Genomic DNA, 15,395 nt, shown 5'->3' on the forward strand with positions numbered 1-15,395 from the left:
TCATTTACTGCCACCAAATGATCATTAACATTTTTCTTGATTTAAATAAATTACTACCTATGCTTAAAAATAAAATACCAATGTCTTCTCAGTGAGAAGAACATTAACTGGATAGACCTTCATATGAAGACAAAAGATCCACTTTATTATAGGCCTGCACAATATATTGCAAAAAATATCTATTAGGTGATGAATATCTGTATCAGCATCTGGCTGAAACACATTTTTGCAAAGTTAGTGTAAAACAAATTTTTTTTAAAGTTGTTTTTTGTGTCTTATTTAGGGTTTTTCAAATCTTGTTTTGACACAATTTTACTCAAAATTTGCGTCACATTCGGCGACTGGGGGCCGCCATTCCGGACGCTCGCAATGGGACGTATATATGGAACACAACACAACTACACAACGCTGGATCAATTGTGTGTATTGATAGGTCAAGATTGGAGTCACATGACCAGCACTAGACAGATTTCAGTTTCATTTGACCGATAGTGCAGTTTTTGCAACAATGTGCAGCCTAACTTTATAAGATGTGTGGCTATACTTATAAATTGTTGTATTGACAAAATCACAAATATCCTATCCCCCCAAAAAGAAAAAAATAGTGTGAGGACTGATCACAGTAGACTAAAATGTACCCTTTTGCCATCACAGAAGCAAAATATATCAGTCCAAATAACTTAGTCATTGTCAGAACCTCCCGGCGGATGAAACTCTAACAAGTCATGAAAATCATGTCCATAGGGACGTAATCTGTAGACTCCAAACATCATGACCTGCATTTGATTTGGTGACATCCCACCAAATGTGACGGCTATATCTGAGCAGCATCCCTCCACAACATTTGAGGGATTATCTTTCAGGCTAGTAGATATTAGGCTGTCAATACTTTTGCTGTTGAAAAGGCCCTTCCCATGTGCATCTTCTCCATTTTCTGCAAACACACCCTTGTATTTAAGGCATACAGCCAACTGCTTGTCCTCACTCAACTTCCAGAGTGCACGCCCTCTGTCGGGACATTTGTCCTCATCCTCAAAAACATCCACCAGTCTTTTCAAAGCTTCATAACTGAGAACAATCCCACTGTCATAAGAGACATACTCGAGCTCTCCTGATTTCATGGCATGGCCTAAATAGAAAGGTTCTTTGGGATCCTTAGTGAGTATCAGATACTTGAGGTTCTCAATGATAGCAAATGTTGTCGGCTGCGCAATAAAAAACCACTGCAGGTCTCCGGCGTTATCATAAGCATGCTTCAGAGCTTTCCGCAGCCTTGCCCAGTCATCCTTTTCATTCAGGTCTATGGCCTCAAGGGCTTTTGATGCTTCGGAGGTGTAGAAGACAGCTTTGTCACAGTGTTTGCTCCAGGTGTCCATAGCAGTAGCCCAGTAAGCCAGGATTTTTGGATGAACCATGATGACACAAGAGACTCGCACTTGATTGCTTAACTCTTTGATCTCATCATCTGTCAGACGTTTCAGATCATCTTTGCTGGGAGCTTTAACATGATGGTGATGATGGTGTTCATCAGATTTAGTCTCAGTAGTGATATTGGCGAGAAGCGAGACGACCACACAGAAGACAGCCCCCAGCACCATCCCCTTTATGAATGAGCCTCCTTCAGACAGCATTTTGATGGAGGGAACTGAGGAAGGGAAGACCAAGAAACAAACACATGTGAGATTTTGATAGGTACGTTATAAAACTGATCAAGAAACTTCGCATCTAAACATTTTATAGATCAAGTACTAATATCTTAAAGCTAAAAATATATGTATTAAACGTAATCCGTATATTCACTACATAGGCTACTACGTTTAGATATTGCACTAGCTCATTAGGTCGTGTCGATCACAGAACAGCAAAAACTCACCCGCTTGCAGTAATGTCACTCTGAAACCACTGAGGTCCAAATGTCTACGATTAGCAAGCTAACTGCTGGCTAAACAGGATCATGTGTTGAATAAATGTAGCGTTAGTTAGTTTTATGCGTTCAGACTCACTGTCGGATATTGCTGTGTCTGCTTCGTCGTCACTCCCAGATATCCTGTTTGGTAGGATTTCCGTCGTCAGCCGAATGTCATTACAGCAAAGTAAAGCATATTTCTATCAGGTTTTACTGCTCCTGTGGCAGCTATATACATCCATGTACAAAAGCAACTGCTACTTCCGCATTGTGTGGTGGTCACGTGATTTAGTCGCTTCTGACTTGGGTTTGTTGAGATTTATTAAGTAGCCTGCACTCAGTTAATGAAGACATCTATTTTGTTATTAATTTTCTTATCCTTTTATCCAAATTTTATATTCACTAATGTAAATATTCTAAACAGAAACCCAACTTTACACATTTTTTTAGTGATACTCTCTCATATATCAAGATTTTTGGAAGGTTCTGATAACAAAAAGGCTCTAAAAACTATCAGTATTTGCTCAAAATACAATATATTTGTAACTGAATAATTGTATTGTACAATTCTGTTACCCCCTGGCATACTCTGTATATTCATATACTTTTCAATAAAAATAATAAAAAATAATAAAAAACACTCAGCACTCAGTTTGGAAATGCTACTGAAAGTATCCAAGCCTATAATCAGACTAATTCAAACTACTCAATAATAAGCCTATATAAGTCACATTGGTTTATGGGCTGCTGCTAATCACTTATAGAATTTCATATAGAATTTAAGTATTAAGATAACTGGTGTTTTATGAGATAGCCTTGTAAAAGTTGAAGGTTGGTGGCGAGTACAGATAAGCACAAGGGTAGATAAATTTAAGGAGTCACTTTAGTCTTAAAGCTTTTGACTATAGGACTATGTCGGATTACACAACAAATCAAATATTGATATAGGCCTAATTGTAATTGATTAAGAATATAGGCCTGCTCCGTGCTAAGAGAAGCGGTTTTTGTATCACTCAGACGGCGGGAATTGGATACATCAAAACACTGGAAATCTGTAAATTTGCACTTTGTCTGTTGACCCATTTGTTCATCATGAAATGTCAAAAGTTAGTGTTTGGTTTTCTTTTTCAGAGTCATTCCAGACATCGTTGTGACAAACACATACATCACGAGAGACATCTCATCTGAGCAACGCTATTGACCTATCAGTTTGACAAAAAGCTCAAGTAAGGATTCGGTAAGACATATAGTCACTGTGGTTGGATTGTAAACCCTGTCCAAAATCAAGCCAACAAATATTGTAAACTCAAGTCAATTTAAGCTTTATAAAATTGTCTTTATCAATGTTTTCCTAAGCTTCAGGCAGCATTAACTGTGGATGAATATCTGTGAATGGACATAATCTTCTTACAATAATATTATGGGCTGCCAAAATATCAAATTGTCGAAATATTTTACCTCAAATTATTTTGTTGCCACAGTATGCTGAAACAGCAGAGGAACTACGTAGACAATGGTTCTATCACCTCAATTTCTTTGCTGCAAGTATGAATAAATTGCTGTCAAAAGTGAATGCAAACCGTGGCTCATCAGTGCAGGAAATACTAAATCCACAATATACTGTAAATGCTCGTAGCATAAAAACAAAGACAAAACAATAATATATCTAATTTGATCTAATATAATATGTTGAAGGCAATGCATAGAAGAAGTTGGACATTAATAACAGAGTCATAACAAGTACCTCCATCCTAAATCAATCAATCCACTAATCAAAGTTTACAACAACATTTGTCAAATCAAAATCAACATTAAATGAAATATAAAGATATAAAAAAGACCCCCTTTCCCTCCCTATGTTGTCCATTGTCATTTTTTCATTCTTGTTTGTGGAGTGTTTAAGTTTGTCTTTTTATATCTGTTATTGTGAAAAAAAAAAAAAAAAAAGAAATACAAAGACAAGATGAACTCGGGTATGAAACCGAGTCTGAAATAGACCTGAATTGGGCTAAACTATGTCTGTGAGTGGTGTTAGAGAACCCCTTCTTCTCTTGACTAATAAGTATTGTGACATAAAGGTGTGATATCAGTGATCATTGAGGCCAACAGTGTCAGACATAAAGCATTAGTCCTTTGCGGGTCAGCTGCTGATTGCTGCAGCAAAGTAAACATTTGGTAGGGCTCTCTGAACAAGCACAGATAGCTCTGTGCTCAATTGACAGCGTCTCCTAAATTGGGTTTCTGACGCCTGGTCCATCGCGTCAAAACCATTATGAAGGAGACTGGCTGTGATGATAATGTATTGATCATTCAGTGATGGATGACCTCTCAGGATATATAAGTGCACGGCCTGGCTGGGTCAGGCTGTCGTCCAGTTGTTGTCACCTCAGACAGAAGCATCATGATTTCTGCGGCTCTGCTTTACCTCGTAGCTGTGCTTTGTTCAGCGAGATGGACACAGGCTGTTCCCCTGTACTCAGACGCAGGCTTGGAGCCACAGGCAGGTAGGATATCATTTTTTGTTTGTTTCATTTTTCTTTTCGTTAGTCTATTGTGTTTTTTTTTTAATCATTAACATTTTATGGACATGTTATAACAGAACAAATAATTGTGCTGTAATGAATGTGCTATTTGATACTTTAATTTTGTCTACCTTCCTGCATCAAAATCCTTTATTTATATTTTCTCTAAAATCCTTTTTCATTTCTGTCAAGAGGCTAATTAATTTGAAAAGTCTTTAAACAATTGCCTGCTGGCTTCTTTATCCCATCAGGACAACACCTGCTGGAGGTCCCCAGGACCAAAAGTAAGCAGTGGGGTGATCGTTCCTTCTCAGTGGCTGGTCCGAGGCTCTGGAACTCTCTGCCTGTTGAGTTACGAGCCATCACTGACCTGACACTGTTTAAGGCTAGGCTGAAAACACACTTGTTTAAAGCCGCTTTTGACTGCTAATTGCACATGTGTAATGTATATGTATTTTCTTAAATATTTTATGCTAAAATTGTTTTTATTATATTGCACTTATGGAAAGCACTTTGGTTCAGCGGGTGCTGTTGTAAAGCGCTATACAAATAAAGTTTGATTGATTGATTGATTGATCAGGAACAGCCAAGTGAATTTTGATGCATAAAAAGGTGCCTTGGTTTTTCCTTTTCCTCGCAGATTTTACTTGTTTCTTTGAAAATGAATGATCCATAAATTGATAAATGTATAGAATCTCACAGAACATCTCATAGAATCACTTTGTGCTTGATTCAAACAGAACTCATTCAGAAGCTGGTAACAGAGGTGGAGGACGGAGCCAACACCGGAGAAATGGACCAGAGAGAGAGAAGCGATCTCTATCCTCTCCTGATGCAACACACCAGTGAGAGAGACCCCTGGACTAAAGGTGATCACTCTGCATGCACCATCATCAAATGACACGCATTGATAAATAATTCATTTTAATTTGTTTCAAGGAGCCAAAGAGGAAAAATATGACAACATGGTAAAAATCAATGCAAAATATCAGGCAGCTGTGTTTTAGACTGTATTTATGTAATGTGATTGTTTTTAGGTTGACGACCTGAAAGAAGTCATTTTAAAGATGGCTGCAGCTGATAAGCTTCGCTCTCAGGGTTTTGTAAGATCAGTGCAGAGCCTGCCAAAGACAAGCAAGAGAGGTGCAATTCTATTACCTTCATCTGTCTTTCAAACTATTCTATATACACAATTATAATATGTTATAATATGTGTTTCCACAGCCTGTTTCTGGAAATACTGTGTGACCAACTAAAAGCACCATCAAGATATGATTTCTACACAGCCTTTTTCAAAACACTGTCTTACTTTGCCATTTTTAATGATTTATCTTCCTTAACTGATCAACAGAAAATATATTTTTGAAGTTGTACAGTTGAATTTTATTGTGGAATAAAGTTGAATGTTATGAATGAATGTAACTCTTGTGCACACGGTTATCAAAGTTAACATTGTTTATTAAAGTGACAATAAAATATAAAGAACAAAAGAAATAACTGTTTGAAGATTTCTGCCAATCCTGCAGCACAACACGATCCTAGAGCTAAGCAATCATTAAAAAACATAGAAGTATTTACAATATAAACAACAGAATTAAGCAAACTGAAATATGTAGACAGTCAATTGTACAGTTGGCCTCAGCAGTGTTGCATAAGAATATTTAGTCTTATTGCTGTGCTGTGAGAAGCAGCTCCCCCATGCTGTTGCTTTCAGCACTTGCATTGTGTAATCAAACAAAGGCATAAATATTGGAAGTACCAGGCCTATTTTCTTTTAGCCACAGTAAGGTAAGCTTTTTCTATCTCAATGTCAGCAGGACATGTCTGTTTGAACTCTTCTCTTTCGTAGGCATTCTGCAGGTACCGCCACACCCCCGTGAACTCAGCCGGGATCTCAAAGTCGCAGTATTTTTTGGCAGCAACCTGAAATAAAGAGAGGATTATTTGTGAACATAAAGAGCTCTCTCCCAAAAGAAGTGCTAGCACAGCCTCCAGTCGTTAAAGCACAGTGACTGAACTCCAGAGGTAACTTTAAAGTAACAGATGTACATAATGCTGCATAGGTGTAAATGGTATTAACCCCACCTGAACCTAGCACATTTTCTCCAGTTTGGCTTTAACAAAATCTTTAAAAAAAGGCATCAAAATAGCAACGAAAACAAGGATAAAAACACAGCAAAAACGTGACAAGAAATCAATGAAAAAAAGCAATGAAAAGCAAAAAAAAAAAAAAGTGACACAAAAACATGACAAAAACGCAACAAAAAACAAGGAAAAAGTAACAGTATCGCTTTAGATTAAGGTGTAAGGTAAGTATTAATAAGCATTAATAATCATTTTAAGGTTAGGGTAAAGGTTAAGGTTAGGGTAAGGGTTATGGGTTGGCTATGAATAAGTGTATTATTAATGGCCTATTAGTATGTTAACAGATAAAAGTACAATAAGCAGTGTGTTAATACTTTAAAGGCATATTATTAATACTTAAAGGGACTATACGGAGTTTAAAAATGTTAAAATTAAGTATTATTATAGTTTCATGTAAGACCCGAGGTGGCAGTAGTGAGTATAAAATGGCTAACTTGCATCTACCCCTTTTAACGAGTACACCTTAATATAAAGTGTTACCAAAGTAACAAAACCGACAAAAACGCTTCAAAAATGTGACATAAATACGGTGACAATGTGGCAACAAAGTTACGATCCCTTTTGTAGGCCTTAGCTTTCAAATGAGGCATTACACTGTTGCCGTCCAGTCGAGAAGCCTTTAAATTTGGGTAATACCGAACTGGAAAAAATGCACTCAGGCGGGGAGTGAGAGATTCAACAATACTGCTTGTATAGAATAAAATGAGACTGATGGACATCTGACCCTGATCACGTGCAGCTTAGGCAGGAGGTTGCAGTCCGCTAACGTCAGCCGGTCTCCATCCAGAAACTTCCTTTTGGAGACAGTGATCGCTCCCGTGGAGTTGTGGTCAATCTCCTCTGGCAGCGGGCAGTTCAGGTAGTCATTCAGGCGCTTGAACTCACGGAGAAGGTTTTTCTGCTGGACTATCAACACAAACATTTTTCTCACTTTTAGCTTTTGAACAGAAAAGATGTCCCTCAGCCTTGGTACCTCCCTCATTCCTGCTAAAATCCATTGTTGTACAAATCATTCTCTCTGCTCAGATTAGTGAACAGATTCTCATTCATATACAGAGCTCAGTAAAGTGTAAGTCCTTATAACTTCGTCGTATAACCACATCCTGCATGTGTTTTTACTGGAGAGCAATCAGCTTACTTACATGCATTATTAGGACTGTTCTTGATAAAAGCTGAGAACTTTGCAAAAATATCTGCTCCCACATCAAATGATTCTTTGTTTACGGGACTGAGATGTGGATATCTGTGGAGAACAAACACATGCTGTTTATATATATTTGGAGAACCTTTGTCCACTTCAAAACCTCCTTGTGTTCATATTCATACAAGATTGCGCCAATCTTAATACCTGGGTGGGGCGAGAGTTTGCTCAAGGAATTCTTCGATTTTGATGAAGTCTGTCTTGAGAGTGCCGTTGTAGAGGAGGAACGGCGGGTTTGTCCCAGGGGCCAAGTCTTTCAGTTCTGCTGGTTTTCTGTTGGAGGGTACACAAATATCTTCAACACGTTTCAAAATGTCAATAGCCTCAGTATACGAAAACACTGCTGTGGGAGTGGCCGTGCGCCTTCTGAATCATTCTGTTATATCTACCTCCTTTGAAAGTCCCTGAACCTATTTGCTTATCGCTAATGAGCCTGACAGGTCCACACAATAAACGTTTGGTATAAGACGCTGTTTGTTTGTGAGGAACACAGGATTCTTTGTACAAGGCGAAATAACTGCCCCCCCCCTGTCAGAGTTGAGGTAAACGAAGAGCGGGCACCTTTTAGAAGTGGCTTTGAGTTACAAGAAAGAAAATCTCTATGTTTTTATTAATGGAGTTTAGTGTGAAAGCCCCTGCCACCAGATGCTCAGGAAGTGTGTGTGTTTTGGTCCGTGGAGGGGGAGAGATGTGTGTGTGGGGGGGTGCGGTTACTCACTTCCTCATGTCAACGGTGGTCACTGTAAACTTGACCCCTTTGAGCCACAGAACCATGAAGAGGCGCTGGCAGAAGGGGCAGTTCCCCACGTTTTCACCGTCATGTCCAGCCTACGGCACACAGAGGAAAGGGGTTTGAACTTCAGACATCGCTCAAGTCAAAACTGTCTCCCATTTGCTGATAAAGACACACGTAGCCTTGCATGCCAAGAATATTTTTTGCGCTAAAGGTTTTGACATTTGCCTTACAAGAGTAAGAATAAAAGGCTGCGTAAAGTTAAAGCTACATTATGCAACTTTTTATATGAAAAAAAAGTTGATATTTGTGCGCATTTGACCTTGTAGTGACCCAGCGGCTGTATGAGTGGTCAGCATGTCGCCTTTAGATCACAGTGGTCTCTACAACGCTCCAGAATCACTTGTTTTGTAGGTTTTCTGGTGAGAGGGTCCGTCATCAGTGAAAACCTTCCGAAAAATTGATCCCGGAGCGTCCTAGAGAGCACTGTGATGGAAAGTAAAGGCGCAATGCTGACCACACATACAGCACCTGTGTCACTACAAGGTAAAATACGCACACATATCAACTTTTTTCCATAAAAAGTTACATAATGCACCTTTAAACAATCGCAATAGTCCTATCTGACTTAAACGGTGATTAAAAGTGTCTAGTAAGGAAAAAAGATGATGAATTTAGTTTGTATTTACTTTTTGATAGATTTTACTGTATGACCTGAACAGAGTAAACACCCATGAACTACAAGATTTAGTGTCATTATTCTCTAAACCAAAAAAAAAGAAAAGAATAGAAAGAAAGAAGTTCCCAAGAAGCTAAAGTACTGTTTTACAAGTATAGCACTTGTAGTGGGTGTGCCCTGGTCCCACTTGGGGCCAGTCTCCCCACAGCTCCGCACTGCCTCTGAGTGTGGGCAGATAAGGTGGGCCATCTGTGGCTACGCTTCACTGATAAACGAAGAACGCGCGACATAAACATTTCCAACACCTGCCGGAATTGCCATCGAATGCAAAAAAGCAAATTGAACACTTTGAAGTAATTGCGAGCCACTTGTTTAGCTACTGTCTTGAAAAGATGAATAAAAATACTGACCTTGATGAAGAGTTCGATGGTTGGCTCCTTGTCAGAGTTCTGTCTCAGTGCCATGGTATCCTTGAAAGAAATATCTGCCCCCAATTATTAAAAAGTCCTGATTATGAATTGTTGCTTGAATAATAATACTACTCTGATCTGTGGTTTGAAGGGCGTCTATGTGTGGCAGTATTCCAGGAGTTACACACCTCTCTGTTGGTGGCTGGGTTTATGCGAGAGCTCCTTGGAGACTATCACTCTGAGCATACTTCACAAGTCAGGGAAAAGAGGGAGGACCCAGATGACTGAGAGAGAATGGGCGGAGGGGGGGACTAACCTCTTATATACTGGAGTCAGAAAAAGCTCAAAATAGGACCTGAGAGTCAGAGCACGTAGTAAGCAGCTCAGCAAAGTTAGACATGTCTTAAAAGGATGTACGGTAAAGTGTAAAGGGAAGAGGGTGGATGAAATTACTCACTTTTAATGGAACAGGGATGACCACTAATCCAATTGTGTGGCTGGACACGGTGAAAATGTGCTTTAAGTAATAGGCTACACCTCATACTGGCAAAAACACAGCCAAAAAACAACAACCCCTTGAGCGCATTATTTCTCATGAGTAATCATGTTTACACTTCAAACAGAAAGTGGACCATGTGCTGAAATCTTTATCTGTGGAAACTGCTTGTTCAGTGCACTTCTCCAAAAGCTGCTTGTTTGTGAAACGGGTTCTGTTACAAATGATACAAGAAGCACTGAACTGTCAGGATTGCAGGCTGAGCTGATATAGAAGCAAGAGTGTGTGGTATGTGAAAAACAGTGTTTTGTCCATCTTGTTAGGCTTACACAATATACCATCATTGCAGCTGCCAAAAATGTGAACTCAAGTTAGAGAAACATTGCTTAGAAATCATTTTTGCTTTTGTAAGAAGGTATAACTCATATAATTACTCAAGAAAGAGTAAAGAAGTACGCTGTTATTAGATTAAGCATTAAAGTTTAAGGTTTCAGTACTAGTGACATAACACAAAACATAAAACTAAGTGAAATTTTACACAATAAAATTAAGCAAAAACTCCTTAAAATAAGTTATATTTGAAAACAAGTACTTCTTATACTGAGACCTAAAAGCCTGATATAGTTTTATATTGCTCAATAATGCGAAAGAGAAATGAAAGTGGAAGAAGCAAGTTGAATTTACCATAGGCCAAAGAATCATATGAATCATATGAATCATATTTCATTACATGAAAACACCCCTTTTCTGTTGAACTCGGCATTACAAAATAGAATTAGTGACAATAAATCACAGAACCCTGCCCGGAACTTGCTTGCTGAATACATTTTACTGTTGGATGCTCTGGTATTCAGGGCGAGAGGTTTTGGTTAAAATGTTATAGCATGACTCTTGACTTTACTCCAGTATGTTGCAAACCAGAAAGCTCATCTGATCTTTATTGACTTTTCTTGGGGAGTGAGAGGAATTTCTCTGGAGAAAGGAGGTGGGAGTGCCAGAGCAATCTGCAAACATGATTAAAGCAGCCTCTCCTTTGAAATAATTAGACTTTGTCACACTTGGATGAGGAGTGTAGGTTTATGCATGACGTTTGGCTAGTCACCCACGTCTGATGACAACAGGAAGGCTCAGGTTTGATAGAAATAGGCTTCATATCGCAGCTTTTATTGGCAGCGTGGCAGGATATTGGGTCGAGGAGATTTCCTGACGAGTATTCCTGTAAGCAGGGCAGCTCTGGAAAAGCTTGCATGTGACCTCTCACTTCCCATTTGAAAGAGAAAATAGGAAAGCCCCCACACAGGGAGGTGGATTGCACATATCTGTTTTGGACACAGGCAGCAGCTGGAAGCGGCCCTCTGGAAACGAGGACCTTATCTCCACACACAGGACCTTCACTCACAAACACACGGGGAAAGATTTTCAACGTATGCAGTCGATAGTAGTCCTGCCACCTCAGGACATACGCAATCAATACTTATTTGTTTGTTTGTTTGTTTACTCCGGTTTTACATAATGTTTAGGGCATATGCAAAAGCAGAATAGACCTACAATCCTGACTGAGTGGCTATAGCAGTCTTACAACAAAGCACAAAGGTCATGAGTTTGATTCTCTGGCCAGAACAAATGAGAACACATTTCTCACAGGGATAATTAACTAGTAAAATCTACAAATGACAACAATAATAAAATATTGGTGCTTTAACAAGCAAAGAGGCAAAATCTCTTTCTATAAATGCTTAAATGTGTGCCTTAATGTGCAGAAGGTGGCCTTTTAGAGAAGCAAACTTTGACTGTGCTGAATAATATGAGTTTGAGCCAAAATAACATCACTTGTCTAAATATTCAAATGTATTTTTTCATGGTCAAAAAATTCAAACTGAAATATTCAAACTTATTTAAAATTCAAAATCTGATGAAACAAAATATCTTCCATATCTTTTCCAGATCCATTTATTGTTATTTGTTTCCGTTCGCTGAAGATTGACACGTTACCTCTTCAATTTGACTTACAAGGTGGAAAATCACAATCATTTGCCATTCTTTTTCAGTAATCGACATTTCATGAAATACACGTGTATAACATTGCTCTTAAGCCAGTCAATGTTAGGCAATGTCAGGCGCGAGGGGCAAAGTGCAGCCCTTCATCATAGAACCTCTGGCCCAAGATGATTTTAATATCATTTCACAAATCAAAGATTACCCGTTAGAGTACTCTAAAAATATGGACAATGTGGAGGTTTTTTATGCAAAACAACACATTAGGTCTTTATATGATGTACTATAATGCTGGCGTTTAATTGGGAGATTGGGGGCCCTTGGATACCCCTGCTCTAAAGCATCATGGTTTCCCGACTGAATGTTTTTGTCGATGGGGTGTTGCTTCTTGTAAACACAATAGCACCATTGACCCACTGACCGTACTCCATGTGCGAACCAGAGAGCATTTACTGCAACACTGTGATTTACCATGATGACACTTCCCTGGAAACTGACTCACTCTGTCTTTATTCTTTCCATTCTTCTTTCTCTGGAAACGCAGATTATGACAGCAGCCCCTGACTCCTCATGTAAGTGTTTTTTTTTATGATTATTATTGGGAGAAAGGTCAACTTCTTTATTTGCTATAGTCTTGTACTTTCCCAGTTTTTTGTGACATCCTTCCTGTAAGACAGTTAGTGCAAGTCAAGCTGAGGCCCCATGCAGCTAAAAAGGCCATTGACCAATATGTCGTGAACTTCCCAAAGCAATACAAAGAACGAAACAGTTTTTGGAAGGTGTTTATTTTATTTTCATTTTCCCCTATTATGATTTGTATTATGTGTAAAAACTGTGCTTATTATTTGCACATTTTGTTGCTCCAACGCTGTCCAACATTTTACACAGATATGACTGCATGTTCTCAATGGTCTAATAATAGCTCATTGTAAGCTTGAGCCTGGTACTGCCCCTTGTTTGCGCTCCGAGGAGTGTAACTCAGAGACACACGTCGTCAGGGAAAGAACAGGAAACACAAATGGGTGGGTAGACACTCTCACATGTGCGCTCATAATCCAAACATTGTCTCGGAGAACTGCACCCATTCAGGCCACCACCCTGTCAACTTCATTCAGCCCCAAAGCCATATAATAAATAAGTTATCAACATCAATCTTTTATACCTGATAGGACCATGATGTGAAGTGAATGTGCAATATTGTTGTGGTTTATTGTGGGACGAGGGAAATTGATTTTTGACATCTATGCTGCTTTACGATTGGAGAATAAATAAATAAGAAATTAAATGAATACAATTTGGGACTACATGCACCACTATAGCAATAATAATGCAGTTTTGGACCTCACTGTTTGCTATTCCATCTTTTTCAATTATCATTTTTGGTTTGTTGTGAAAATTTCCTGTCTTCTTTCATGACTAATAATAATAATTCCTTTATTTTTCTTCCTCCCAGTTCACCTTCACTCTATCCTGAAGAACCACACAGCCCATGCCTGTGAGAATGACATCCTCACCATTGCATGCCCACCCAGGACATCTGTGGCTGTCCTGTCTGCCTTCTACGGCCCCGCTCAACATCTTTGCCCCTCTGCCAGCACAAATAACACTTTAGAGTTCGGCGGGGACACAAAGTGCACCTCTACAGTTGCTGTTGAGGTATAGCTTATACACCTCGGTGCATCCTTCACTTTCATCAATGCTCAAAAAACAAAAAATAGAGAAGAAAGAAAATGGTACGATAACAGTGGAGACCAACTGAGAAGGTCTTCCATTGGTATAATTAGTAAATAACAATTATTTCTTTAATACATAATTGTACAGTTATGAGAGTAGATCTTTTCCCCAATAGATAATGAACGCAAGCTATAGACCTATTAAAAGACCTATTTAAAGAGTTACTTTTATGAATTTGTTGTCACAGAAAGTTCGAGCAGAATGTCAAGATCGGCGCTCATGTCATATCTCTGTGTTGAGCCAGGTTTTTGGTGAGGGCACCTGCCCACTCACCACCAAATACCTCCAGGTCTCATACAAGTGCCAGCCAGGTAGGCTATATGCACACGCCTATTGTAAATCTTTTCCTCATTTGCAATGTAAATAATGATTTTGGCCACTCAAACTGAAACCATAGGCTGTCTCTCTGTCCCTAAAGCTATCTGTGGTGTTTCTTTTTTTTCCATTTTCGCTCAGAACACCATCAAACAAGACTGGTGTGTGAAAATGAGCGCCTGCGCTTGCTCTGTAAAAACAGCACAGTTCTTGCCATCTACTCAGCCATTTTCGGACACCTTCTGCATGGAAGCCCCAACTGCCCCCAGGAGCCAGGATCTCACACAGACATGGGTCAGAGACAGGACATCTAGTGGCCCAACATTAAAATACATGCAGGGCAGCCTTCTCAGTTGCAGACCTATTGTGAAATGGGTCTGGGATTATTTTAGTCCATGTTATTAAAGTATAAAATGTATTATTGCAGAGTGCTTGTCATCTGCTGCTTTGAGGAAAGTGTCACGCAGATGCCATGGCAGAGAGAACTGCTCAATAGTGGCAGATGTAGTGACCTTTGGGGACCCCTGTTTCCCCGGGACCAGGAAGCATCTGCGGGTGTCCTTCACTTGTGGTGAGTAAGTCAAATAAACTTTTAAAAAGACTGCTTTACACAATGATATCCAATTTTCTTTTTAGTGCCCTGGTTTCTCCTGCAAGGTGTGGAACGTGGGTCAACAGATCTGTTTATGATTTCAGACTATTCTCAAGGTAAACTGCTGATTAACACAATGAAAAACACAAAATAACACATCTCAATATTTTCTCAAAAAATATTGGTGATATAAGGAATTATTTATACTGTGTCATTTGTCCAGATTATCCCGACAAAGTGGCCTTGTACTTTGTCTCAGGCATCTCTGCTGGACTGGTATGTCTACTTTGTATCTTTGGTCTTCGCTGGACATTGGTCAAAGATGCAAAACGACTGGTCAATGATTTAATTGAGCTAAAAACATCCCATAATAGCACGGGTGGCTTCTTAGATTATGAAATCTCAGACAACTCATCCCTCTGCCGCCTTACAAAATCCCACAGCCCAAATGACATGAACAGTCTTTCCATTTATACCTTACAGATGGATGAACATGAGGCACAGCATAGGGAACACCCCAGTGGGGACAAATGGCCACTACAAGACTGCAGCCCAGCACTGTCAACCATAAGTAATGCGTTATATCTGACAAAATGATAGAGCTCTCTGAATTTTATATTGTGAAACGTATACAAAATTGACTGTGTGAATAATAAGTAAATAAAAA

At 39.2% G+C, this 15,395-nt stretch overlaps 4 protein-coding genes across 6 annotated transcripts; 2 read left to right on the forward strand and 2 right to left on the reverse strand.

The window, feature by feature from the left end:
* Positions 1 to 620: 620 nt before the first annotated feature.
* c1galt1c1 (C1GALT1-specific chaperone 1) lies at positions 621 to 2,133 on the reverse strand. Of its 2 annotated transcripts, none has more exons than XM_079557197.1 (2): positions 2,004 to 2,133; positions 621 to 1,645 (listed from the first exon to the last, which is right to left on the reverse strand). In XM_079557197.1, the coding sequence occupies exon 2, from the start codon at positions 1,629 to 1,631 to the stop codon at positions 681 to 683; it is 951 nt and encodes a 316-aa protein (XP_079413323.1). In that variant the 5' UTR covers positions 1,632 to 1,645; positions 2,004 to 2,133; the 3' UTR covers positions 621 to 680. The 2 variants fall into 2 exon arrangements, with proteins under 2 accessions (XP_079413323.1, XP_079413322.1); XM_079557196.1 differs by having other exon boundaries at positions 1,874 to 2,133.
* Positions 2,134 to 4,282: 2,149 nt separating this feature from the next.
* Positions 4,283 to 5,834, forward strand: urp1 (urotensin-related peptide 1). The gene is made up of 5 exons (XM_079556419.1): positions 4,283 to 4,410; positions 5,169 to 5,297; positions 5,368 to 5,396; positions 5,466 to 5,571; positions 5,653 to 5,834. The coding sequence occupies exons 1-5, from the start codon at positions 4,308 to 4,310 to the stop codon at positions 5,682 to 5,684; spliced, it is 399 nt and encodes a 132-aa protein (XP_079412545.1). The 5' UTR covers positions 4,283 to 4,307; the 3' UTR covers positions 5,685 to 5,834.
* A 110-nt stretch (positions 5,835 to 5,944) lies between these two features.
* On the reverse strand, positions 5,945 to 9,885 carry clic2 (chloride intracellular channel 2). 2 transcript variants are annotated; one of them, XM_079556418.1, is made up of 7 exons: positions 9,785 to 9,885; positions 9,597 to 9,656; positions 8,493 to 8,602; positions 7,922 to 8,047; positions 7,716 to 7,816; positions 7,298 to 7,479; positions 5,945 to 6,351 (listed from the first exon to the last, which is right to left on the reverse strand). In XM_079556418.1, exons 2-7 carry the CDS (start codon positions 9,648 to 9,650, stop codon positions 6,193 to 6,195), a joined length of 732 nt encoding a protein of 243 aa, XP_079412544.1. In that variant the 5' UTR covers positions 9,651 to 9,656; positions 9,785 to 9,885; the 3' UTR covers positions 5,945 to 6,192. The 2 variants fall into 2 exon arrangements, with proteins under 2 accessions (XP_079412544.1, XP_079412543.1); XM_079556417.1 differs by having other exon boundaries at positions 9,597 to 9,883.
* Positions 9,886 to 12,465: 2,580 nt separating this feature from the next.
* Positions 12,466 to 15,338, forward strand: LOC306963347 (protein eva-1 homolog C). The gene is made up of 7 exons (XM_079556893.1): positions 12,466 to 12,659; positions 13,541 to 13,743; positions 14,009 to 14,132; positions 14,278 to 14,430; positions 14,564 to 14,707; positions 14,773 to 14,844; positions 14,952 to 15,338. Exons 1-7 carry the CDS (start codon positions 12,560 to 12,562, stop codon positions 15,323 to 15,325), a joined length of 1,170 nt encoding a protein of 389 aa, XP_079413019.1. The 5' UTR covers positions 12,466 to 12,559; the 3' UTR covers positions 15,326 to 15,338.
* The last annotated feature ends 57 nt before the right edge of the window (positions 15,339 to 15,395 follow it).

The sequence above is a fragment of the Gobius niger genome, assembly GCF_951799975.1.
Source record: "Gobius niger genome assembly, chromosome: 5".
In the NCBI taxonomy this organism is placed as follows: Eukaryota; Metazoa; Chordata; class Actinopteri; order Gobiiformes; family Gobiidae; genus Gobius; species Gobius niger.